Below are 24474 nucleotides of genomic sequence, written 5' to 3'. Positions count from 1 at the left end.
TTTTACTCGGCGCGTCAGGCTCGCGAATAGTGGTTAATGGAACCTTGAGCTCTAGCCAAGATGGCCCTTAACGTTCTTCTTACCCTTGCTAGTTGTCAACCCTCGTCGATTCTCGATGGAAAACAACGGGGCTAGGGTCGCATCATCTGATTGAAGGTGAGTGTCGACTACTCGGAAGCCATCCCCGTCCTTAAATAGAGTAGCATAGAGCCCAGCCAACGCACCGGCCAAGTTATCAATGGCATGAACCCGCCCGGCATCAGCATCCGACTCAATCTCTAGGACTCCCGTTTGCTGGTCAATCTTACCCTTGATCTTGCCATCTATGATCAAGAAGCCTAATATATCTTGAACTTCCGTCTCGGATATCTTGAGCTGACGCGCAACCCATGATAGCTTCATACGCGTATATGGTGCAATTAACTTGACGATTGCCTTGGTACGCATGTTACGAGTAACTTCGTCTATGTTTTCTGCAATGAAGGGGTCGGCCAAGATATCTTGGTTCTTCTGCAGTACGCTGACATAGGTGTGCATGTCGTCTCGCTGGTATGCGTCTACAAGTTCCGTCATAGCCGCTATGCGGGGATCATTGCGATAAGGCTTCGTCTCTTGCGAATCGAAGGGGTTGATGTCAGATTTCATGAGCATGGTGGTAAGCAGTAGGTATTTGAGGACCTGAATTCGCTGTAGCGATCCTGCCTCATCGTAGTTACGGAAAGATTCGAAGAAGTCACTTTGCGCGTCCTTCCAGTTCTCTTCACTCATATGCATCTTGCCTCCACACTCGCGGATGATACCCATGATTTTTGGGTGAGGTACAGCAGAGCGCACCTTAAGAGCTCTTTGATAAAGTACCTTCAACTGCTTGTTGTTGCGTGTCTCGGCGTACATCTGAATCTCTAAGGCGTAGATCTCCAGGGAATAGGTACCCTTGCTAGGGTCATCTGTACCGTCTTCCCGCTGGCAAGCCTTTTGAAGCTCTCGTAGCTTCTTCGTAACCGAAAGGTATTCCTTGCGGTCAAGGAGGAGTTTGGCTAACTTTATGTTGGTCTTGAGCCATAGTCGTTCGTTATTCGTATTCTGGAAGCAGTTCAAAGTCAGGGAATAGAACCGCTCCATGGCCTGGCGAGCTTCATCATTCTCTGACTCTTTCTCGATGTAGTCTAGCATGTTGTTTATTGACTTCTCTGAGTAGTTACGGGTGACGGCGGATTTGACGTATGTGAGGAGCTCGGTGTAATGGTCGACGGCCTATATTGCTGATCAGTCGAGGAACAGGAAGGGGAATTTCTTGATCAATGAACCACTTACCTCTGCATATTTTCCAAGTCGGAACTCCAGCTTGATGGCTTGTTTCAGACCTTTGAATCCCCAATCGCCCTTCTCGGGTTCGAGCTCCGGGATTCCTAAGAACTCTGTGATCGCCTCTTCCGCATCAGTAGCCTTTACTTGCTTGGCGTTGTAGTATTTGTTTTCGATATCGACATCTCCGGAATCGTCGGCGTCATCATCTTCGTAATCGAAGTCGTACCTGCAAGTAATTAGCTGCGGGCAAGTCTTGTCTAGACATGGGATATAGCATACTGCTCCTCGTCGGATTCTTGCATGAAATCGTCGTCGGACATCTTGGCGGTATTTTGGAAAACAATACAAGATGTCGTGAAGGAGGGGTGATACTATTTGGATGAGATAGACAAAATGAACTGCTTCAGAAGGCTCGTAAACTCCGCGTACACTAGCAATAATCGGGTGGTATATTTGGCAACTATTAAAAATTCGTTAGAGGGGCGAATAATTTCGTTATTGTAGTTGTAACGTTGATCGTTTGCACTTGTAGGCTGCGATTGAGTGTTCAGGGAGGTACGCCGATATTCTTATCTTATCGGAGCTCTTCATCGGATACGTGAATTGAACGACGTGGGGCTAATGACTGCTCAGCGGTACGTACCTTTTATACTCCCCGCATTCTAATTCGCCTTATCCCTGACCCCTGTAGGAACCTAAATACCTAGTGCACTTTCCTTGTGAAATAAATGTGGCTGGGCCACTTGGTGTGGCAACTAATTATTTGGGGACAAACAGCCCAAAGCCGTCATTTTTAATTGTTTCAACACCCATCTTATTTATCCATCAACAACATTCCTTCTCCATCGCATTACCTCCGGTTATTTGCGCATCATTTTCTTCTAGCCAGATAGCCCAGGATGTTGCAACTGAAGAAATCCTATCACCCCGCGCTTCTGCGCAATCAGCGCCGCGTCTATGAGGAGGAGCAGAAGGCGTTAGAAGAGCGCAAGAAGACCGAAGCCCGTATCCAAGAAATCAAAGAAGAGCGCGCCAAGGAAGAACTACAACGACAACTCGCCATATCTGGAGGTCGTAAAGTAGTTGATCGCGTGGATTGGATGTACCAGGGACCTAGCGATGGTCAAAGTGGTACGACTGAAGAACTCGAAGGCTACCTACTAGGAAAGCGACGAATCGACAATATCCTTACAAAGGGCTCCGACCATGACAACCTCAAGAAGTCTGCCGGATCGGAGAGTTTTATGGCTCTACAAAATGCGAATACAGAAAGAGATACTGCGATGAAGATCCGAGAAGACCCTCTCCTAGCTATTAAGAGACAAGAACAAGCAGCATACGAAACAATGATGAACGATCCCATAAAGAGACGGCAACTCCTAGCATCGATGGGCCAAGGGGAAGAGGAAAAGTCATCACGCAAGAAGGAAGATAAGCATTCGAGGCGACACAGACACAGATCACATTCAAGAGAGCACCGCCGTCACCGACACCGTCGATCCGACACAAGAGACAGAGACGAATCACGAGAGCACCGACACAGACGTAGACGAACGGATTCAAGAGATAGATCAGCAAGCAGAGACCGCTACAGCTCAAGGAAAGAACGCTACCCTGAACGCTCCGACCGAAGGCGATCAACATCTCGAGGGGATCCCAAAGACGATGATAGACAGCGAAGAGGTCGATCGCGTAGTCCACGTCGCAGTGATGATAGAGATACCACATATCGACGCCGTCAAGAATATCCCGACGAAACATTACGAGGAAGGCGACGGTACTCTAATGATCAAGATGATCGAAGAGATAACCGACGAGACGACAGGCGGGATTATCGCGACCGGCGGTCATTTAAGGATAGACCTAATAATGGCCGCTACAATAAACCCAATGAAGCCGACGGCTCTGCCGAAGCAGCTGCAGAGGAGCGCGCCCGTAAACTCGCAGCTATGCAAGAAGCCGCCTCCGATCTCGATCAGGATAGAGAGAAGCGATTAGCGTCAATCGCGGAGAAGGAGCGCTTGGACAGAGAGGCGGATGATAAGGCTCGGGAGCGTTCTGGCAAATACGGTGATAGGGAATTTGTGAACGGCTTAAGAAGGAAGCTTATCGAGTAAGGGGTGATGGTACTAGTGGTGACAATGAAAAGTCGAGACAATGTCTCCTCGATTCTCATTTAGAGGACTAGGACGGACTTGTGGAGGTGAAGATTTGGGTATTGCTATTGCGAATCGATCCCAAATCAAGCACGAAAACGTTTTTGGCAAGTTCGATGCAATCGGTATCGACTACCGCATTATTTTATGGTTACAGGGAATAGAAAAGACGCTTGTACAAGATGAATCAGACGCGAGTTCGCGAGGTTGCTTGCGATGCTTTTAAACACGGCACGGATAATCCTGACGAATTCATACGAAATAGCTAGCAATAGAAATTACGACTTCAAATTACGAAGGGCTCGTATCCGACTTTTAAATTTGAAATAAGTTATTATATTAGGCACGTAATCGTAGTTGAATTTGATTACTCGAATAGCGAGGTAATACCGCGATGAGGATCTAATACCCAACGTCGTTAAGATTGCGTCTAGAAGATAACGAAAACAAATCTAGCCGACCAGGATTCCCTATTATGCTGTAAAAAACTCCGCGCCAAAATGCAGACCTCATTTCTCGGTATTATTTCCTGAACGCCTCACCAAATGTCTTCCGCGGCCTAGCAAACACGCAACTGATTAACGTCGTCCATTCGAGGGAGACTTCGCATTTCGTTCGATCGACCTCGAGTCCCAAGGCATGCACCATATTCCGGTTTCTCTTCACCTTTTTCTCATCCTCTTCACTATCGCCTTGACTTGTACCGTCATCTTTAAATGTAACTCCCCTAGACTCGACGACGAACCCATCACTCCCTATCACCGGGTGCTTCCAATGCGTCCAAGCACAATCCGGACCAACCGTCATCTTCAACCTGCCCTCCGTAGGCCGCACACCCGGCGGCGGGATCCCACGCGCTGAGCGCAACCACTCAGCCACGACAGTATTATCAGTACACTCCGGCAACCCACGCGCTATCGCTTCCCGCAGCTCCCTTTCCCCACCATCCCCATCTCCATCCCGGCGGTACCGCCAACTCCTCATCCCACCGCCCAGCACAAAATACGCACGTCTACGATCCGGCGAAAAATGCGAAAGCATCAATTTCAAAGGCGTAGGCGCATTACTCCTAGTCCAATTCCCGCGACGCCACGGATGCAAGCCCTCGGGAATTGGCAGATTCGGGTTGCTGACGTATAGCCACATGCAAGATAAATGCTCGTCGGCGAATGCAGTTTCGAGGGCTGCTTTTAGGGTATGCGATAAGAGGCGTATATCGGCCCATAATTCTGGGAGATCCTCGACGGCGTGTAGGATGAGTGCGCGCACTATCTGTGTCCATATTTCTAGCGGGAGGGGCGGGCACCGGGAGGGTGTTGTGGTGGTAGGTGAGGTGGGAGATAAGGGTGCCGAGGGTAAGGTGGTGGCGGCCCTCGATTTTCGGGGCAAGTTCATGCGCCTTAGCATTGCGCCTATTCGGACCCTATTCCGGTATCAAGGGATGGTATGTATGTAGGTTGGTTGGTGGTTGCGTAAGAAAATTGCTTGTGCCTTGCGTTTTGCACTTTGGTGTAGCACACGCGATACAGCTGAGTTCAATGTTGTTGAGATAACGACGTCACTTGTCGGCTTTCGGGATTAGTTCACTCTTACGACAGGATGCTGAAAATTGATAGTTGGTGAAGGCTGAATGTAGTCACAAACCTCATCCTCGAAGTAAAAATTATTACAAATTGACAGTTAGTAAACTGGCAGAAATGTGAGTTACTTTCCCGGGTTTATCGCGCAATCAGACCATTCTATGGTATCTATCAATCAGATGCGCATATGTTGTACTATGCAGCCAGCACTTCTAATGGGTGGGGAGGTTCCGTCCCGACCTACTGTAATAATGGGCGTTTTGTATGTCCGAAATTTGGTGCTACGCGGAGAATCTGAAGGGTCGATCAATATGTTGGGGGGAACATGGAACTGCATCGGGCGTGGCGTGGCTTGACGTTTGCATTATATACAGCCGTAGAATTGTGTCGCATAACGTCTAGAACAATGGAACGATCTGGCTTACTTTTGAGCCTTTGTATTTGTTCAGCTGTTATGAATTGAATGCCCGTATTCTCAGCCATGGTGCCTAGAAATCAAAACTTGCTGCTCAAGAATGAGTAGCAGGCAATAGATTTGTGTTCATGGGTTGAGAACAGATGATCGACTTTGCAGATAGTCTAGCGGCTGCATGCATATGTCTAATATATCCAAGGTTCGACAGGTCCTTTGAAGAGGGGGTTCTTAGAAAAGAAAATTCTTGATGGTTCATCCGATGGTTTTAAACCAGACTGAAACTATTCAAGCCAGAGTTTTCATTAAACACCTGATAAAGGAGTTAGGCGAAGCGGTAATTTATCGAGCCTTAGAAAATGTAACTATAAGACCCAGTTAGCCGCGAGCTTCTGTTGCATTGCAGGGCGGAATTGTAACCAATAAGCAGAAGTGCCGGGTGGCTTATGAAGATCCTCATGATAGTTGACTCGTCAGCCCGCGCCGCTCCTCGAACCGTGTCCTCGGGGCTGCATTGTTAAGGAGTCTAATTTGTGACAAAGGGGATTAGTTATCTAGGGTCATTTAGCGATATCTTCATTTGGCGAAGTTCGTATGAGAGGAACCAACTTCATGTTGAGGGTTAGCAAGTAATTTAGTTGGCCATGGAGCTCTCGTGTAAGTGTGGCGTCCTAGCTGATGTTACCACCAATTATAAGGAGGTACCTACATCAGTAAAATTCACATGATTAGTTCTTTTTCCTTCTCGTCTCGGTTACTATTCTCAGCCCCAAAACCTAGGTAATCCGAGTAAATATATCGAGATATATCGAGAGTATTGAGAAAAGGAACGGATGATGAATAAAAAAGTATTAAGGAGAGAAAATGGTTACACTTTTATTATGCACGTAATTGCCTCTTGCATATAACTGGATACTTTGTAGCACGCTTCAAGCAGGAAAGTTTATAGAGCACACAGAACGCAAGGCAAGCGAGACGGAGAAGCACGTACCTAAGATATTTTGGAGAACATCACTAAATATAGCGCTTATGCAGGCATAACAGAGCCTTTGAAAATGGCCCGTGACCTCAACTAAATCCACTAAAGTCCACTCGCGCCACAGAGTACGTATACCCCCATATTACTTAAGTTCTCTAGGTATCCGCCCGCTAAACCCCTTTGCGACATGCTGAGGCTTATGATTACCCTGTCTGACTTCATTTCCGCCAACTTGAAAAAGGCGATGATTACCTTGCGATTTAGTTAAAGTTAGGTTAGTCTAGCCCAGTCTAGCCCTTCGAAGCTGGGATTAGTTTACTGTTAGTTACTTCATCGTAAACTCCTCACGATTTCCTCTTCCCTACCTTACCTATCTACCTTCTTAGTACATTCCATCTCCCATAGTCGTTGGTCGATCTCCCTTGTACCCTTTGGGTTATTCTTCAACAACACGCGAGACAACCTATTTGGTGGTTTTTTTTTTTTTCCTTCGACTCCTCACGACCAAATTTCTGTCACCAATTCAATCACATCACGTTCGATCGGGATTGCGCCGGCCCTCCTCCAATCGACCGACACGACCCCCAACTCTTCACTGCACTGCAACGTTTCTAGTCGTATCGCCGAGCCCATTTAATTCGATCTCCAATTCCAGACCCTCCCCTTTTACTATCTACTTCGACGTCTATTACGCTTATCCCATCTCGTCAGCATACCCTTTTTGACGGTTTTGCGACAACCTCAAAATGCCGTCGCTCTGTGGTTTAGGAGGGTCCAAGACCGTCCAGCGCAAGCTAGTTCTTTTGTAAGTCTAGTCGCCGTCGCGAGAAATTGTCGCGTCCCAACCCGCGCCAGAAATTCACATTTAATCTACTAACACCTCAACTTCACCAGGGGAGATGGTGCGTGCGGCAAGACATCACTATTGAACGTCTTCACAAGAGGTTATTTCCCGACAGTCTATGAGCCTACGGTCTTTGAGAACTACGTTCATGGTACGTGCAACATTCCTACAAGCTACCCCCACATTTAAGGAGCATGTTCCGGCGCGTTATACTTGAAATATGACAATGAAATTTCAAATAGTTCAGGGTTAGGATCATTCGCTCACTAGATAATAGATATCTTTGTCGACAACGTGCACATCGAGCTTTCACTATGGGATACGGCCGGACAAGAAGAATTCGACCGCTTACGAAGTCTTTCCTACGACAACACCGACGTGGTAGTCCTCTGCTTCAGCGTAGATAGCAAGGACTCGCTAGAAAACGTGGAGAGCAAGTGGGTTGGTGAGATTCAGGAGAACTGCCCCGGCGTCAAGTTAGTCTTGGTGGCATTGAAGTGTGATCTACGAGAGAACCACGACGAGGATGACGATGCGGCGGCTAGCGGAACAGACGGTCCCCAACGGGAGAAGAAGCCTATGATCGATTACAACCAAGGTCTAGATGTTGCGCGACGAATCAAGGCTATGCGATATCTCGAGTGCTCGGCCATGAGGAATCGGGGCGTAAACGAAGCATTCACTGAAGCTGCTCGGGTAGCTTTAAGTGTCAAGCCTAGCGGCGAGAACGAATCGAAGTGCGTCGTTATGTAAGATCAGGATGGAATTGATACCAAACAAACCCGACACGAATTTCCTTCTACCGGCCGAGCACGAGCGCAGGAGTCTGGGACTATGAAAACATTAATTCCCCTTCCTTTTTCTTCTACGAACGCTGGCATACATCGGCCACCTCTATATCCAAGTGCGCAAGCACAGTACAACACTTGGAACATACCATGCTTGACGAGATCCACTTTGTACCATCTGATGATCACCCCCTTCCCTGTACATATATTTATTTGTTGGACTCCTGCGCACATACACCGGCTTCTTACTAGGACTTGTTTTTATCTGTTTTGTAATCACAAGGGACGGAATTCTGTTGATGAGGGAGTTCTATTTTCGGAGAAGTGGCTGCTGTTATTTGTGTTTCTAGTATGGTTAGATGAGGTCACCACGAGAATCACCTCGTCTTTCTTTTGTCCTGTTAGGTAACCGGGGATGACCGGCTGAGTCAGCACGGAACTGAGGAGTCAGATATAGTAAAAAGCTAATTGTCCATTTCTGGTCCTTATTTTTCCTTTTGCTTTCCCTTGAATTTGCGCATATCCTTACGGTCTAGCCGAAGGAATCGACTACTAGTCAATCAGCTCAAAGGGATGAGTACCTATGTAGGCTCGAATGTCCATACCATTATAAAACTCACTTTTCAGTGAACTTCAATGGTCTGCTATCTCATTCCGTTCACTACAATACTCTGACCAGTCAGCAAAGAATTGATAAATGTTCAATCGTATACCTCGGCACAGGTCCTATTCGAGAGTTAGTGGCGCCCGAGAGCTTTTCAAGAAATATCGGTGCTTTGAACGTACGCCGCTCTCACCGCCCCTTAGTTCATTACTATACACCTTTTGACGAGCTTCTTCTAGCGCTCCCAGAAGCGTTTCAAATTTTGACAAGTCTTGGGACCATCCGTATTCAACAGTTTCCCAGTCCTGGCCCCAGGGACTAATACCAGAAAGTTTGCACAGAAGTATTGACTGCATAGACGCCGCGCGATAATTTTCTGTCTTAACATAATGACATATCAATTCGATCAACGTGAGCGCCGGGTGAGGAAGCGAGACCTCGGTATCGGGGTAGGATCTGCTGATATATTTTAACGTCGTTACCAATGGACTAACATAGATTTTCCCTAACGGATTCGAGCCAATGACATGTCCGTATATAGCAGATGTGTTTGTATCGACAACTGGAGACCCCGAGTCCCCACGGGTTAAGTCTGGAAGTATAAGATTGTAGATTCAACTCCAGAAAGGGGACGACCACTCACCTTCCCCGTCATTTAAGATGATACACCACACTTCGGAGGGACGGTCACCGTTGATACCACCTAGAAGGGCAGTCGACGGTTGAAGAACGCCGCGTTTGACTACATATCGCGATACCACAATAAAGACATTCCTTTTTTGCCGAGGGAATTCCGCAGCTTTTGTTAACATGAATTTCTCACGCCCAGGGTAGTCCGGGTCCACGAATGAGTTTGGTCTATGGTTAATGTTGCCTTTATGGTTAATTGCGACGAGAGAGACTATTACCCAGAAAGCTTTCCTACAGAAGACTTGAGAGCAAAATGGGAATCCACTCAGACTTTCGCTGACTTTCTCAGGAATGTATTCCAGCAGCAGACAGGTTCCAAGATAACCTTATATGCAGATGAGAACAAATCTCTCAAGGCATGGAAGCTTTCCAAGAGATATGGTATTAAGATCAGGGACACAAATAACTTGCTGGAACACCTGTTGTATAACCCGAGGGAACGGTCTCTCCTATTCTTTCACCAAGTTGAGTATTTACGTTCTCAATTGCGACGTTCAAGGAGTATGGACTTGGATTCGGAATTTCCAGAGAGTTTGACACTGCAAGCGGATTTATATACACACTTGAACTGATGCCAACCTACATCCCCACTACAGGAAGACCCTCCCACCACAACTTCTTCTCGAGACTCTGCTATCGGTGCATTCAATCCTTTTCCCGATAGCCAATTACGGAAGCAAGCGATCCATCTCCCTTCTCAAGAAATACCTCCGAGACCAGAACCTTGATAGCGAGCTTCTCTAGGTTGAGTCTATACGGCCTATCCCCCCTAATTTCGTGTTTAAGTACTGGGGGAGGCGGCTAGAGAAGCTTCAACAACTCACAAAACGACCACTACCAGGGAATAGTCTGGTATCTTGGATAGAGAGACACACATCAGAAAGAAATGCATTGACGGTTGCTGTCGTCAGATTGTTTCTGGCTATTTTATTTGGTTTTCTTGGGGTTGTTGTAGGGGTACTCTAGCTCGTTGTAGAATGATTGGCTTATAAGAATCATTAATGAATGCAAGGCAGTAATATGAGAGCTTCTGTATAACTCATTGTCTGGTAAGCTATCGCATATCTACTCATATTAAGAGTATAATCGGAGCAGTTTACTTCCAGCCGTGTCCCCCTTTAGACCTTAGGCTTCCTTCCAATGACAGTGCGGCGCGTAATAGCAAAGCAAGCGCCGGCCACAGTCTCCTTATGCACCTCCGGCAGCAACCGCTCTACTTCGTTCCTCACGCTTTCATTACGAGTCTGCCGCGGGATAATCTCATGGATGATCAATTGACACTGATGCATCGCAAAAGCGAGGTGGGGCTCAGGCTTGCGGAAGTCCATCTCAACATCCTCGAATCCAGCTTCTGAGAAGAGTTGGGTCATTTCGCCCACCCAGGTGGCCTGTAGCCTTAAGTCCTGTCCCAGCGTCATTTCCATTAGTCGTTTATGGGCGTCCGTTTTGTTGTCGGGATGAATTTTATCAATGCGCCAGTCGTGAATATCTGACTCCCCCCACTGCAGATAACCACCTGGCTCTAATGGATTATCGCCGTTAGCGTGCACGAAAGTAATGAACTTATAATTTTGCTTACTGAGTATTTTCAACAAGTTGGCTAATACGTGCTTTATCTCGTCGTTCTTGATGACGAAAACAAAGTTTCGCATATTGACAACGTCATAAACTCCCACAAGGTCATCTAGTACGTCTCCCTTGACATCCCAGTGTCGGACGGTTACGTTCTGAGGGAGCCATTCTTTAGGCGGCAAGGCATGGAACGAAACATCTAGTGCGTCCAACTGTACGGAGGATGGGAGACGGGCGCCGAGATCTGTAAGCCATACTCTGTTGCCGAAACCGTTAGATCAACACGCTATGAAATACACGGTACTTACCCCGTGCCTGTTCCAACATCCGCTATTCTCAAGTCCGAACCATCGATCGGGATCTTGGGATGCGTGCGGTAGCCAAATACATCGATCCAATGGTAGTGATAGAGATTAAGACTAGCAACGAGAAAATGTATAGGTCAGTTGGTTATATTTTCATTGCTGGTCTCATAGCATGGTGGACTAACCGACTATTGTCAAGGTAGTCGCGTGCTAGGACATAGTCGTTTTCGGAAGGCATGATTTGGTTGTAAAGGACCTGAATCGATAAACTGCTAAAATTTATTTTATTCTATTGAAGTGCTACGTTGAATCAATGAGTATCTCGATATTGGCGAGCTATTTTATCGTTGAGCCAGAGCGGAGCGCCGGATAGCAGGATGTTATTCTATCTACATACGACAAAGGAGAACGCAAGGGTTACTGCGGTTCAAAACAAACAGCATTATTCGATGTCCTTCCAACACCTGCCTAGGTACCTATGTACCGCCTATCCCAACTTGCCCACATCCCTGGATACAATACATAGAGGCTTTGTACTACACTTCTTTTAATAGACACATTTATGTAAGGAGAATGCCATGTCTCGCCAACCGCCACAATGGTACGCATACCTACATACGTACGCCTTTTCGAACAAAGTGCTACATGATTTTATAAATTAAACCCTTAATAGAAGAATACCTAATCAAGTCATTATCCCTTTGGTGGTAGAAGATCGTAAACCTCACGTCACGTACACCGTATCCGATATAAAGGTAAATAAGCATCATTCTCACGCCAGGGGGGGGATGATTACGTAACAGTGCCAGCTTCATTAGAAATCCCTAACATTAATAGTGTAATGAGGGCCAAGCGAAATATGATGTTCTAATACGATAGGTGTAGGCCAGACAACCCCATTTTCTTCGAGTTTTATCCAGAACGTTCCTTTATGATAGCGATTCAGAACATGGGTGGAACCATAAGGATTGGTATTGGCAATATATTATATGCCCCAATTCTAGACAACAGCATTTAAAGTGCTACTATTAGGTGTGCGCCTGTAGCTCATGAAGGTATCCCATGACTTGGGCACCTAACGGTCGAGGGAAGAGTGTGGAAGGCCATCTTGAGATTTATATATCTGTGTTATTATCACAATATAGAAGAATATAAGACGCTTTATTTAACTGTAGTGGGCGTAAGCCCAATTACGTATATGGTTCTCGTACCTAGGTAGGAATGAATCGTTGGATCGGCCCGAACCGATATGTGTACGAACTCTCTTCGCCACGTCGACTCTCGAAGTTATCTCGGCCGCATCGATTTGAGGAACCACAACACAAATAGCACTTATGTAGAAAGGGATAAAGTTCTAGGGACGGGCCAATGACATAATGGAGTCGTCTTTTAAGATCTTCTGTTATACCATCATCAAAATTCATTCCAGGGTGCCAAACGCAATTCCATTAACCTTTTGATTGAGAAATTTTCGGCTTCGCACGATCATCGTAAAATATCGTCTTTCATAATGTGATCCACTCGTTACTACTGATATCTATGTCGAGCCCCGCCACCCAAGTCTCAAAGTCGAGGTTATCAAAGTTATCCATGTTCATAATTTCAGTATCACCTGACCTTTCGGCAGAAGAACTGGCTTGGGTCTGTTGCAGGATTGACGCGGGACTTCCTAGGCCTATCGCGGTGTTTGAAGGCGTTGTAGTAGCCGATGTAGTTAAGTTATCCAGGATCTGATCTAGTTTGTGCGAGATAATTCTTGCAGCCTGTGTACAGAACATATGGTTCGTTTCTCCAGGACTAGATACACTCTCTAGCTGATGAACAAGTACCGAAAGGTTTCGTATTAAAAGCGACCGGTTTATGTTAGGTGGGAAGGTTTTTGTCATGTCCTGTAGTACTGTAGTAAGGATCGCAGACGATGGTAGACCATAGGATAGGATCTTACGCTAGTTAACAAAACAAGAATCGACTGAGGCAGGATCAAAGGAGACGCGTACAATTGTAGGGAGGTCGCGGGGGAGAAAGAACGCTCTGCTCCGAGCGTTTGCTATTTGCACGACCGCTTCGAGCATACGTGCCGACACTTCAATTATTTCCGGTCGGGGGCTTAAGCGATCCTTTTCGAGTAGCCGATAAAGTTGAAAATTAATGTGGAGGTATGCGAGATATACCTTTGCCAGCATAACGCAGATTCCAGTTGATAGATCCGATGTCCAACAGTCCGGGTTATATTGAAAATGGCTGGGTAGGGATTTCCAGGTAAGTTGAAATTGACTCAGTAGGTTCCTAAAACATATGATTATCTACACATTGATATCAACGGGAGTATTTCTACCTTATCTCAGCATCGTTGTTGGATTGTTCCGACCTAAATTGGAGCTCAACAGTTTCTTCGCGGAACCCTGCTAGAATGTAGCGTATTCGAGCCCATGTAGTTGGCCTGTGACCTCCCTGTATGTTCCACCCATCTGGTGAGAGGTTCTTTCGTGCCTGCTCCAGTATCTCTGGGACGGTGGCGAAGAGTTCGTCCTCTGATAAGTCGAGAGGTGCCTTACAATCCGCATACCGCGCAGGTATTCGGGGTGGTCGATAGAAAACTGCCGCAAATATTTTATCGATATGATATACGGTGGCAAAAGTCTTCCTTCGGGACTCGGCAAGAAAGAATGGCACTTTTTCAGGGGAATATGCTGCTTCGCGATGTAGACTCAAGGCAAAGATATCGGTAGCTAGGTCGCCTGCTCGTCTCCAAACTCCAAGACCTCGCTTATTGTAAGTATCTGAGAATTTTTGTTGTAAGGGAATAGACAACGTAACTCACTTGCGTCTCCTTCAATAAGGGTTGTAAGTTGTAGGTTCTCGTGAGCGAGCCATATTATAAGATCGTTCGATTGCGATGAAAGTTCGCGGGCAAGCCGTAAGCATAAGCTACCGCACCTAATTATCTCCTCAATGAAGCCGTCACATCCCTTCCCATCACGGTCCATACCACAAAAGTAAGAGCGCGCTGCGGTTGTATATAGAAGACCCAGCGTCTCTATTCGTAGATTCGCTCCGCAGAACAATTCGCAAAAGCCATTAACGTCTAAGGATCCTGTGACATTGACTTCAGTCGACGATGAACGTAGTAGGTCTTTAGCAAGCTTTAAAATATCAGGGGTGGAACCCGTCGGACTATCTCCGATGTAGTCCGAGGTTGCCGAACTATCTCGGATAGATTTGACGAGTTGGGAGATAATTGGCCTTGGTAAGAGTGCGACTTGGTTAAAGGAAAGATATTGATTGACAAGCCTTTCTATGTGTGTTAGGAATTTCAATTGAGACACAATATCCTTTGCGGCAGCCAAGTGTTCTTGGTAAGCCTTCTGATGGTAAGTCTCATGTATAAGAGCTCTTGATGTGCCGTGTGGGTCATTCAACATGAAGGGCCAAGTATGAAATTTCGGCAGTCGCTCAGTTGAAGAATTCTCTACAGCACTAGCCGTAACTTCATTTCGTTCAATAGAGCTCGGTTGGACAAGGATTGGTGAATCGGATCGTTGCGGCCTTCGTTGTTTTGTAAGTGGCGCGGGATGGTACCAGCATTGCAACTCAAGCCCACGACGTTGGCAGGGGCCACAGATGGGTCTCTGATGGTCACAACGAATTTTGGCCTTCCGACAGCGCTCACAGGAAGCCTGCGAGCCATTACGCCGACGACTCGCCGTCGACATGATAGGTTCTATGAGTGAATGTATGGAGGATATAACAAAGCGAAAAAGCAATCAGTAAGCGCGGATATAATCGGACATGATGAAATGTCGCCATAACATCGGAATAGTTCCGTCGGACTAACCGGCATAATCGGACTAGTCATACCAACTATGGATTAGCTACAAACCCATGTCATCATGTCATCTAGGGAGTGGAGATTATGAAGCGAATTACATCTAAGCCGAATCAACGGACTAGTATGGCTCGAAATATATGCAGAAGTTTATCGATCGATGTATTTTGTTGGGAGTACTGCCAATGCCTACCAAAATAAACATATACACATACAGATATTCGGAACGATCCGACGGTTAGAGGCCGACGCCACGATCGGACCGTCGCCGATGTGTATCTACGTACTTAAGGTAGGATAGCGTTGACGAATCAGAGGGCAGCGACATCCCCAAAGAGGAAATCCCATCGGAACATCTCCGATAGCATCGAAGAAGGTTCAACCTAACCTGTCCAAAATTGCGGTGTATTCTCACATTTTTGCAATTTTAATGGTTAGCAATTAAAACTGTTTTCGTTATATCTCGTTTCATTTTATGGATATAGAATTTCGTGGGTGATACGAAGATTGAAGTGATTCCCGAGATTTCCTCAGCTAGCTAAAATATTCATCATCGGAAATAAGTCCGAAAAATCTCTTGACTAACTCTTCTGACCCCCGATACTCTTTTTCTATGCCCCACCCTATTTCAAGCTGAAAACAATACCTAACACGAAAGGATCGATCTCTGGGCTCGTGTTACTCGTCGGTCGCCTTCTATTCGCCGAGGCATTGGGTGCGGTTTTCCCTGGGCGGTAGTTTTGGCCACCACATGGTGGCATTTTATAGTCCTTGGCACCGGCGGTAATGTTAATTTCTGTGCTCAACGGGATCTATTCCAGCTATTTGGAAGTCTTACCTCGCTATTGATGTTGGATAGAGCTTGATGTAGATATGCATGCTTCTGGTGCAAGATGGGCGCTGATTGAGGACTTGTTGAACTCGGCGACATCTTCGAGTTCGATCCAAAAGTTTGTAACATAAAAAGGCCAATATTTTTATCAAAGCTAGGTGAGAGACATAGGTTCTATATCACAGCAATATTTTAGACTGGAGTTGGAAGATCGAAGATGCGAGATTACAGCATATTATATATGCATAATCCATTGTAAAGATTCGCGCCATAACCGGCCTAGAAACAGGTTTTAGGGACGTATATCGGGGTTGATTTCCTATATGCTCTCGGAATAGTTGGCATTCAGCACGGTTTATATGTTATATGTTCTAAGTAGGCCGGACTAACCTCAGACGAGGCCAGACTCCACTACACGGAATAGGCAAAACGAGGATTCCTATTAGCAGAATAGCTACTTGTTAGGGTTCGTACTCATAGCGACGTATGCCTCTAATCTGCCATCCATAAGGACTGCAGCTAGTCACTTATTTACTTGTAACAGCCCAAGGATCCCTTCGCCATAACACATGGCAGCCAATAACGACAAAATTCAGATATACCATTTAGACTCTCCAATAAAGGGTTATTATTATAATAACTGATTATCCAAGACATAATAGCACCCTAGAAAATGCTATCTACGGGAGACATACGGGTCTTTGTTCCGTTGACTCTTCACATATCAACAAAGAGCATGGAACATCTTGTTCGAAATCAAACACATTGTTTCGCATCAATAAGTCTGTCCTGAAAGAGTATTTACTGTCTGGTGGATGATATTAACCCCTCTATATCTAGATTATGGCTAACTTCACTCTCCACATATCTCCACCATGTCAACCTTCAACTGTGGTCACACGCTTCCAAAATCCCGCGTCGGCGCGAAACTTTCTCAGATTCCTGGCAAGCGCTGCCCAGAATGTCAAACCAGGGCTGTCAATGGCGTTCTTGGATTGCTGACAAACATGCAGAAGCCCGAAAACGTACGCGATCCCGATGTAGACGAATATCTCCTGACGTACATCTTTGATCGGTTTGTGTCCCAGCGAAAGTCTACTGCGGCGGGCTTCAGGCAAAGATTCAAGGAGGTTCTTGGTGCTTGGAGTCAGGCGACTTATTGTCTCCTGGACCGAAAGCGGATTTCGAATTGCCTAGATACCGCAAGAAGCCGATGGGGCAGCGACGTTGCAACCCAAGCACTACGAGCTCTAGGAGCAACAGCACTCAAGATGTGTGGCATCTACTCTCCTATTGAACCAGTTGCAGTAGACTTCGTAATTCCTCTTAACGGGATGATTGACCTGTTAAGGACACGAGCTACCACCGTAGAGTCTTTCGATCAACTAGAAGTTATCTTTGATAACGCCGCGACTCTCCGGGAGGCTGCTGACGATGTTATTCGTGCATTCGCACGAATTAATGACGATTTCGATAGGTGGAATACCACGGTTAAGAGGTAAGTAGTCGATAGGAGTGAAGTCTATGCTACTTACCCCGGCAGGGTTCTTAGTTTACTAAATGAGATATAACGTTGCATCTTCAATTTCAATAACAGTTGCTATATGGTTGTATTTAATGCATCTATTTTTAGTTACTGTTTTTTAATTGATTTGCTGTTTCCTGGGAAAATCTTCATAGTTAGCGGGCATGATATATGAATGAATATAGCAATATAATTAAATTTAAACCCATTCTCTTAATAAATGATAAACAAGGCTATCTAAACAAGTTGTTTTTTATGTGAAATCCTAAGTGAAATTGTTAGAAAAAAGGGAAAAAGTAGCTTACCTAATCCAGACTTGGCTCAGGGGTAAGGTAACCAGCGCCAGGCCTAGGTGACTAGGGACAACGAAAAAAGAGAAGACCTCATAAATCAAAATTGTCCACCCCCCCTTGGCTTACTGCTAAAATTAGATATGATCTCGATTAAAGTTATCAGATCGTTGAGGATCATATTCGGTTACGTAAGATTAACCAAAATCCGATCCAAGGAGATAATTATCTCCTTTTGGAAATATCCCTAGAGGAATCTCCCATTAAAACCGACTCCTTTCCTATCTCGTGCCAATAACAAGGCCTCTCGCCCGAGCCCGTCGGCCGCTGACATAATGGCGATGTTTCGCGACGACCGCGAACGCGAAAGGATCTCGTAGGTCAGCAGAACGGTGCATATTCGCGTAGACTTTGGTGAGGAACGATACGATCTTAGCGTAAGATGGACCAAGGATAACGTCCGTTTCAGCACAACATAGCCTCATATTATTACCAATAATGTGAGCTGTCCTTCAGCTCCTCCAGCAACTCGCACTAATATTCAACACTACTAGTTCCGAGCATTAGTTACTATAGTCTATGGACTAGGTGCTTCATGCGGTTACTTGCCATACCGCAGTATGCTTGGGCAAGAAACGCGGCATTAGGAGTTTGCTGGTTGAGAGGCCGAGAGCAGTTGAGATGAAGAGCTCGAAGGTGACGTAACAAGATGTAGATAAATACAGCTAAGAAACTCCTCACTTACTCTCTTGAAATCACACATTATCACCATTGGTTACATCAGTCCAAGAATCTCCATATCCGAATTTACAAATCATGTCTCCTACCATAGTCCTCATCAGCGGCGCCGGCAGGGGTCTAGGTAAAGGCCTTCTCGAGCGGTTCCTCGCCAAGGAGAATCACATCGTCATCGCCGCCAACCGTGACCCCGAAAGCCCAACCTTCAAGGCTCTTAAGGAACTCCCCGCGGGCCCAGGCAGTCGCGTAATCGTTGTTAAAGTTGATGCCTCTGTCGAGTCGGATGCATCCGCAGCGATCGACGAGCTCACCTCCACCCATGGCATCGATCATTTAGACATTGTAATTGCGAACGCTGGGATAGCTTACACGTTCCCCACGGTATCGCAGCTTAAGGGCGAGGATTTGATCAATCATATCACTCCCAATGTGCTCGGGTTTGTGTGGCTATTCCAAGCTGCGATACCGCTCTTAAAGAGGTCGGCGAACCCGAAGTTCGTGACTATGGGCTCTGCGACAGGATGGCTTGGGGTAAGTCTTTTCGTTAATTAATAACTTCACGTTCGATTAGCTGACATACTCCATAGTAAGTCTATTAGCAGGCTTCGGACCTACTCCGAAATCTTGTGTTACTCGAGCTAAAGCTGATATTCTCATAGGCAACAGATTCCTGTAGCGAACGCCGCGTACGCACCTACTAAGACTCTAACGCATTGGATGACTAAGAAAATCAGTGGGGAGGAGGACTGGCTTCTTGCTATGATTGCTGATCCGGGGTGAGTAACATTCTTCTAGTATTCCGAGTATCATTCTAACCGATGGGGTAGCTGGGTGCAAACAGACATGGGTAACAGCAGCGCGCGCATGCTCGGTCTTCAAGAAGCCCCCGATAGGCTCGATGAATCCTGCGATGGTATCGTGAAAGTGATCGATGAAGCCAAGAAGGAAATTCACGGCGGGAAAATGTGGAGCTACCATGGAAACGAGCAGCCATGGTAAAAACACTCAATTTTCATGCGAGCTTAGATAGACTTGCTGCTTGCAAGCCAACTCCTCTCAATCATGTTGTTATTATGTAGAAGTATATATAACGAAGATTAGTCCGCATGCTGTTGTTACCTGCCCAGGTGGATAAAAAATGGTAGCCCACCTGAGGCCCAGTACAATATGTAAATGAAGTAAAGACCCAGGTATATCCTCCCTCAACCATATATAAGCGTATAATATTCATTATTCCAAACAGACTTTCTTCAGTGATGCAATGACAAGTTAAGAAAATTCCAGGGTTGTCAGTGATTCCAGCTCTTTACCCCATCATCCCAGCCCTCATTCATAACCCACTGTCAATCTGATTCGGCACGGCCTTCTTCGTGAAATCATTCCAATCGTGGCAAGTCTGCCGAGCGTCATGCGGTATATGGTAATTCAGCGTGGCTAGTTTGTCGGGTTGGAAGAGCAGCTGTGAAAAGAAACCGGCGGACGAATGCCATGCGGTGTGGCAATGGAAGGGCCAAGCCCCTGGGTTTTGCGTCGCGTCGAGTTGTACGACGATATAACCGTTCGCACCGACCATTTGAACATCACGACGCGTCGGGCTTCGTGTATTAAGTGGCGACGTCTCGGTGTAATTGCCTGTCCCGGCGGCTAGGATGTACATGTTAAGGCCGTGAGCGTGCATTGGATGGGCACTGGAATAAGAAGTTAGAGAAATGATTATTCCTGAGGCAAATTAGAGGGTAAGTACATACGCCGGCGTGGGGTTATTTATTATAAGACGTATAGATGTGTTGGTGCCGTAGTTGATTATATTATACTCAGGATCGAACTCGAAGCCCGTGTCGGCGGCTCGTAATAGAACTGGATCGTTGTAGTCTACCCTCGCGGCGACTCCCTATATTTCACAGCGTAAGATGAAGGGCCAATTCCCACAACTAAGAATGAAATCTTACACCGAACTCCCAGAGAAAATTGCCGCTTGAATTGCGATAGGCGCTGATGTCCATGTGCTGTGTCCATGATGGCTCGGGCAATTTCATGGGGTAGAGGGGTTCTGCAAGGTCTGTGTCGTCGGTCTCGCAATTGTCTGGGCTCGCAATAGGCCAAGGTGTGCTAGTCGGCATAGTATTGTTATCGGCACCCTCATAATAAATTGCAGCAAGGGCCAACGGCTGTTTACTCTTATTACACTTCAATTGAGTCAGCAATTGTTTCTTGAAGAGGCAAGGGGTCTAAAACCCTTGGTATGTCTTAAAGCAATTATCTTCAATCAACTTAATTGGGACGTTTAAATAAAGCAAAAAAAGGGAGAAAGGCAAGACTTCTCGGTGTAACATACAGACGTGATGTTTGAGCGCAGCCAAAATGCAGAACCCGGTTCGGCATGGGCATGGACAACGACATCGACTCGTTGACCCACGCCAAGGACGACCATTTGCGTCTCGTAAGGTTCGACAGAGACGAAGTCATTTGCTATAACCGTCATATTATGTCCGTCAATAGTAATCCGTTGGGTGCCTTCCGCGCCGGCATTAATGAAGCGGAGACGGTGGTTCATGGATGGCGTAAACACAAACTTGGATAGACCAGCATCATCAGTACAGGGAGTCGTATCGTCAGCATCGACAGTCGAGCAGTCAAAGTTCATTTTTCCGTTAATCAAATTAGTATCTGAAGTAGTTTGGCCGTTAAAATTAGGCGACATGACTTGTTCGACGACGGCAAAGTAGTCTTCATGCCACCAATCTGATGAAGTCAGTTAGTAACTCTTTGGCGTCTTGTATGCATACCCAGTTACATACCGTTGATCATAACTGGTCCGAGATCGATATCGTATCCCACATTCCTGGGGCCATATATGACGATAGGACCATATAGACCGCCCGCGTATTGCGCCGAGTAATGAGAATGATACCACGACGAGCCATACAACTCTGCTCGAAACTTGTACGTGAAGCTCTTTCCGGGCGCGATAGGGCATTGGGAAACGCCAGGCACGCCGTCCATCCAAGGTGTTCCAGTCTGAAGGAAGCCATGCCAATGAATCGCAGTACCTTCAGGTCTTTCGTCCCCGATGGAATTAGTGACCTCGACCTCGATTTCGTCGCCCCAATTGGCTTCGATTAACGGCCCTGGGAATTGATCGTTGACGAGTAGTACGGGCTTCTTGTACCCATCCGGCGCGATTACTCCTCGACTGATATTAAACTCATATCTGCGCGTTATTCCGGTGTGTGGCGCGTCGGTATAAGGATTGCTTGACCCGGCCGACCTGTCGCCCCATGGGATGCTACCCGATCCTTCGATCCATAACGGAAGGGTTGGGACCATAAGCGTGCCCCAAAGCGACACTCTAGAGAGTATTTGGTTAGATGTCTTGAACTTCTAGGATGTCCGGATAGTTGTTATTGTCTTACCCATTCTGAGCGGTCAACGAAAGTTGTCCGATTAAGCTACAACAGGAGTTGAAGAAACCCATTACAAAATCATTAACGATCGGACGGCTTCATAGAAGCCAAGGAATTAGGGGGTTAAATTCAAAGTTGAACGGAACAATTACGTGGAAGCCATGTGGATTTACATGAACAGATTAATCTGTAGCAGAAGAGGAGGATGTCGAGTCCATTATAAGATTCCGATTGTTGTTGCATCGGCAAGCTTTTCCGCAAGCGCTCACCCGGGAATTGTGAGACATCAGATATCGTGGTATGTGCCCTCACTAATGTCTATGATGCTTGTTATCTTGGAAACCGGGAAAGGGGCCATTCTCGTTATAGCCCGAGTAGGCAGAATCTATGTGTTGTAAGTGGATTGTATCCTGGTTTTTGTCAATCAAAGCTGCATGCAACATGCTATTAGTTGTCAGACCTAACCGAAGGAATAAGTATCACCAACGCTGAAGCGACGATTTATGCCCGAAAGAGTAATGTCGCGTCTGGAAAGCCACCTAGTTGACATGAGTATGCGCCGACTGTCTTAGAATATGGCTGATTCTCCCATAGCTACGGCTAAGGGGCTTGAGACATGGCCGCCACTATCGATAAAAATCCCAATAAATCTCGGACCGCGACGTTGACATCGGGATTACCTGTATTCTCCCCTTTAGGTACCTGCCCAGGTAGGTAATTCCATAGTGGCTATTGGTAGCTTTCAACACCGGCTAGTGATAGAAAAAAAGTCCGATCTTCGTATTTTTTTTTTCTCTCAACAAGGATATGCTGAGCTGTTATCGTGAGAATTTTCCGAGCAGACGATATATCAGCTCGAGTAGCACACCCTCGGATAACTGATCGTACGACACCGAATATTTCGAGTAATATCGGAATTCTAATATTGGCTGACTAACCAGTGATATACAATATGAACAAGAGTATTTAGGGGTGGAAATAAGGGGGAAGAGCCGGAGAAACTCTGTATGCATATTGTTTTGAAAGTTTAAGGACGAAAAGCCTTGGTTGATTGCCTTTTCGAGAAATCCCTTCGGTCGATTCAACTTCACCGTCTTCCCCTGAAGGAATGGTTCGATGTGGCTGTTTTCGGAGATTTGATGGGGTAGGTCATATATACCTATGCGTGGTACTTATGTCGCGCTAGGTAAAAAACAAAATTGAAGATGAATATTTAAAAGGAAGCATATATGACAAGCTCTCTTCATCGGAAGCTTTTACGAGTTGTTGAGCAAACTTTGATGCTGAGCTGATTACCTTGCCGAATCAATAATCTTACTAGGTTAATATGGTCTCCTGGTTTCTTAATACACGATTTTGGAGAATAATATATCGCAAAATGCTGTTCAGGACTTATTCCCGTTTGTGGGTGCATCGTATGCTAAAGTGGTGGAGATATAGTTGCTTTTTATTGTCGTAGCCGCAGCAGAGAGCACTGCTTGACAGCATTCGTCTCACCGGGTCCATAGTATTAGCTTATATACAAGTAGTCAATATAGTACAACTTGCTGATTCGTGCAATGTGCATTGGCGGTCCTGGCTGTGCGATGTACGGCGAAATCGTAGCTTTTATCCAGTTGATCGTTGGTGCATGATGACGAACATTCCTAAACGACCTGTGTTCGTTTAAATAGTATACCCATCCCCTCCGGACTTATAAACTTGGTGGGAGTGGAGTCAGCGAGGCCTGGCCATTATTATGCTTTTGTATGTATTCTGGCATGATCGTATAGTAGGAGCGGAGAGCTATTGGCTTCGTGGTCGGTATGCGCCGGATTTCGAATCCATGATGAATGGCCGCCGTTGGGCTCGGGCAAATGCTTCGACCGCAATGGGGGACGCATCGGTTCTGATAACACTACCAATCGACATGAAAAAGCTACCCGTGATATATTAGTTTGTCATATGCGCTGGCGCCGATGGTATCATAGACCAGCCTTACCCAAACGTAGCACCAGATCCTAACATGTATTGTCCCAATGTTCGCATTATACCGTTCGTGCCGGCGCCGTATCTAAAGATGTTGACAGTTCCTACCATCACCGCATGTTAGCCGCACAGGATCGATTCGATAAGGCCAGGTCTGGACGAGAATGAGGAATAAAGCGCACCAAAGATGAAACCTATAATAACACCGACGGCTACGCAACAGTTAGTTAAGAAGACTATTAGGTTAAGGTCTTATCGTTTCACATACTACCACCCATCATAGCACCCATCTTCACTATAATATACAACAATATTAGCGACGACAAACCCCGCGCATCCAAAGCTGTTGGGAGAACGAACGTTTGTCCACTGTGGAGGGGCCTTGAGGGCCTCGGTTCGCTGGCATTGGCGGCATCTTGAATTATTTTATTGAGCCACTCAATCTTAGAGCCACAGCTTTGGGACTATGCAGCAGCTTCAGATAAATATCTTACAGATATTATCGTAAAGGTTTAGGCGAAAGATGTTTCTAATTTGCCGGCCGGGGGTGGAACCACTTTGATGCTGATTCCGGCTCTGGCATTCGAATCTCTGGGACCTTTTTGGAGCTTTGGGAAAAATGATTTCATAAGTTCAAATTCAGTCAACCGTTG

At 46.2% G+C, this 24474-nt stretch overlaps 12 protein-coding genes across 12 annotated transcripts; 5 read left to right on the top strand and 7 right to left on the bottom strand.

Moving 5' to 3' along the window:
• Positions 1–51: 51 nt before the first annotated feature.
• On the bottom strand, positions 52–1628 carry F4822DRAFT_425735 (PCI-domain-containing protein; the record flags this gene model as incomplete). Its single annotated transcript, XM_051460401.1, has 3 exons — positions 52–1254; positions 1315–1534; positions 1588–1628. The coding sequence occupies 3 exons, from the start codon at positions 1626–1628 to the stop codon at positions 52–54; spliced, it is 1464 nt and encodes a 487-aa protein (XP_051318305.1).
• A 430-nt stretch (positions 1629–2058) lies between these two features.
• F4822DRAFT_391330 (Pre-mRNA splicing factor-domain-containing protein) lies at positions 2059–3783 on the top strand. The gene has a single exon (XM_051457110.1). The coding sequence runs from the start codon at positions 2208–2210 to the stop codon at positions 3423–3425; it is 1218 nt and encodes a 405-aa protein (XP_051318304.1). The 5' UTR covers positions 2059–2207; the 3' UTR covers positions 3426–3783.
• A 3-nt stretch (positions 3784–3786) lies between these two features.
• F4822DRAFT_131778 (uncharacterized protein) lies at positions 3787–5038 on the bottom strand. The gene has a single exon (XM_051452721.1). The coding sequence runs from the start codon at positions 4869–4871 to the stop codon at positions 3987–3989; it is 885 nt and encodes a 294-aa protein (XP_051318303.1). The 5' UTR covers positions 4872–5038; the 3' UTR covers positions 3787–3986.
• A 2143-nt stretch (positions 5039–7181) lies between these two features.
• F4822DRAFT_436240 (putative RHO3 protein) lies at positions 7182–8032 on the top strand (the record flags this gene model as incomplete). Its single annotated transcript, XM_051462291.1, has 3 exons — positions 7182–7240; positions 7330–7430; positions 7557–8032. 3 exons carry the CDS (start codon positions 7182–7184, stop codon positions 8030–8032), a joined length of 636 nt encoding a protein of 211 aa, XP_051318302.1.
• Positions 8033–8700: 668 nt separating this feature from the next.
• F4822DRAFT_425731 (uncharacterized protein) lies at positions 8701–9483 on the bottom strand (the record flags this gene model as incomplete). The annotated part of the gene is made up of 3 exons (XM_051460400.1): positions 8701–8793; positions 8854–9263; positions 9315–9483. 3 exons carry the CDS (start codon positions 9481–9483, stop codon positions 8701–8703), a joined length of 672 nt encoding a protein of 223 aa, XP_051318301.1.
• Positions 9296–10186, top strand: F4822DRAFT_131716 (uncharacterized protein). Its single transcript, XM_051452720.1, has 2 exons — positions 9296–9825; positions 9958–10186. The coding sequence occupies exons 1-2, from the start codon at positions 9532–9534 to the stop codon at positions 10087–10089; spliced, it is 426 nt and encodes a 141-aa protein (XP_051318300.1). The 5' UTR covers positions 9296–9531; the 3' UTR covers positions 10090–10186.
• Positions 10187–10455: 269 nt separating this feature from the next.
• Positions 10456–11494, bottom strand: F4822DRAFT_441465 (S-adenosyl-L-methionine-dependent methyltransferase). The gene is made up of 4 exons (XM_051462870.1): positions 11424–11494; positions 11242–11352; positions 10941–11191; positions 10456–10883 (listed from the first exon to the last, which is right to left on the bottom strand). Exons 1-4 carry the CDS (start codon positions 11474–11476, stop codon positions 10480–10482), a joined length of 819 nt encoding a protein of 272 aa, XP_051318299.1. The 5' UTR covers positions 11477–11494; the 3' UTR covers positions 10456–10479.
• A 903-nt stretch (positions 11495–12397) lies between these two features.
• Positions 12398–14951, bottom strand: F4822DRAFT_441461 (uncharacterized protein; the record flags this gene model as incomplete). The annotated part of the gene is made up of 4 exons (XM_051462869.1): positions 12398–13178; positions 13236–13524; positions 13574–14000; positions 14060–14951. The coding sequence occupies 4 exons, from the start codon at positions 14949–14951 to the stop codon at positions 12744–12746; spliced, it is 2043 nt and encodes a 680-aa protein (XP_051318298.1). The 3' UTR covers positions 12398–12743.
• Positions 14952–16771: 1820 nt separating this feature from the next.
• Positions 16772–17398, top strand: F4822DRAFT_425728 (uncharacterized protein; the record flags this gene model as incomplete). The annotated part of the gene is made up of 1 exon (XM_051460399.1): positions 16772–17398. The coding sequence occupies one exon, from the start codon at positions 16772–16774 to the stop codon at positions 17396–17398; it is 627 nt and encodes a 208-aa protein (XP_051318297.1).
• Positions 17399–18527: 1129 nt separating this feature from the next.
• Positions 18528–19653, top strand: F4822DRAFT_441458 (NAD(P)-binding protein; the record flags this gene model as incomplete). Its single annotated transcript, XM_051462868.1, has 3 exons — positions 18528–18980; positions 19116–19225; positions 19277–19653. The coding sequence occupies 3 exons, from the start codon at positions 18528–18530 to the stop codon at positions 19446–19448; spliced, it is 735 nt and encodes a 244-aa protein (XP_051318296.1). The 3' UTR covers positions 19449–19653.
• On the bottom strand, positions 19654–22297 carry F4822DRAFT_131607 (putative multicopper oxidase). Its single transcript, XM_051452718.1, has 6 exons — positions 21863–22297; positions 21248–21798; positions 20785–21191; positions 20399–20635; positions 20198–20340; positions 19654–20137 (listed from the first exon to the last, which is right to left on the bottom strand). Exons 1-6 carry the CDS (start codon positions 21922–21924, stop codon positions 19780–19782), a joined length of 1758 nt encoding a protein of 585 aa, XP_051318295.1. The 5' UTR covers positions 21925–22297; the 3' UTR covers positions 19654–19779.
• Positions 22298–23228: 931 nt separating this feature from the next.
• Positions 23229–24373, bottom strand: F4822DRAFT_131667 (reactive mitochondrial oxygen species modulator 1-domain-containing protein). The gene is made up of 6 exons (XM_051452719.1): positions 24316–24373; positions 24182–24236; positions 24090–24116; positions 24004–24033; positions 23835–23925; positions 23229–23771 (listed from the first exon to the last, which is right to left on the bottom strand). Exons 2-6 carry the CDS (start codon positions 24234–24236, stop codon positions 23639–23641), a joined length of 336 nt encoding a protein of 111 aa, XP_051318294.1. The 5' UTR covers positions 24316–24373; the 3' UTR covers positions 23229–23638.
• Positions 24374–24474: the final 101 nt, after the last annotated feature.

Source organism: Hypoxylon trugodes (assembly GCF_022578975.1).
Source record: "Hypoxylon trugodes strain CBS 135444 unplaced genomic scaffold F4822scaffold_2, whole genome shotgun sequence".
In the NCBI taxonomy this organism is placed as follows: Eukaryota; Fungi; Ascomycota; class Sordariomycetes; order Xylariales; family Hypoxylaceae; genus Hypoxylon; species Hypoxylon trugodes.
Note: the sequence above shows the minus strand (reverse complement) of the source record. Positions and strands in the feature narration are given on the sequence as shown.

Bases quoted from the DNA above. Each gene is read 5' to 3' on its own strand.
- F4822DRAFT_391330 (XM_051457110.1), top strand. From the start codon at position 2,208: ATGTTGCAACTGAAGAAATCCTATCACCCCGCGCTTCTGCGCAATCAG.
- F4822DRAFT_131778 (XM_051452721.1), bottom strand. From the start codon at position 4,871: ATGCTAAGGCGCATGAACTTGCCCCGAAAATCGAGGGCCGCCACCACC.
- F4822DRAFT_131716 (XM_051452720.1), top strand. From the start codon at position 9,532: ATGGTTAATGTTGCCTTTATGGTTAATTGCGACGAGAGAGACTATTAC. The intron at 9,826-9,957 runs GTTGAGTATTTA...TCCCCACTACAG, and splicing joins CTCTCCTATTCTTTCACCAA to GAAGACCCTCCCACCACAAC.
- F4822DRAFT_441465 (XM_051462870.1), bottom strand. From the start codon at position 11,476: ATGCCTTCCGAAAACGACTATGTCCTAGCACGCGACTACCTTGACAAT. The intron at 11,192-11,241 runs GTAAGTACCGTG...TTTCGGCAACAG, and splicing joins GATGTTGGAACAGGCACGGG to AGTATGGCTTACAGATCTCG. The intron at 10,884-10,940 runs GTAAGCAAAATT...ATAATCCATTAG, and splicing joins CAACTTGTTGAAAATACTCA to AGCCAGGTGGTTATCTGCAG.
- F4822DRAFT_131607 (XM_051452718.1), bottom strand. From the start codon at position 21,924: ATGGGTTTCTTCAACTCCTGTTGTAGCTTAATCGGACAACTTTCGTTG. The intron at 21,192-21,247 runs GTATGTAACTGG...TGACTTCATCAG, and splicing joins CGGACCAGTTATGATCAACG to ATTGGTGGCATGAAGACTAC. The intron at 20,138-20,197 runs GTATGTACTTAC...TTCTTATTCCAG, and splicing joins ATAAATAACCCCACGCCGGC to TGCCCATCCAATGCACGCTC.
- F4822DRAFT_131667 (XM_051452719.1), bottom strand. From the start codon at position 24,236: ATGCCGCCAATGCCAGCGAACCGAGGCCCTCAAGGCCCCTCCACAGTG. The intron at 24,117-24,181 runs GTTCGTTCTCCC...TGTATATTATAG, and splicing joins CCCCTCCACAGTGGACAAAC to TGAAGATGGGTGCTATGATG. The intron at 23,772-23,834 runs GTAAGGCTGGTC...TATCACGGGTAG, and splicing joins GGATCTGGTGCTACGTTTGG to CTTTTTCATGTCGATTGGTA.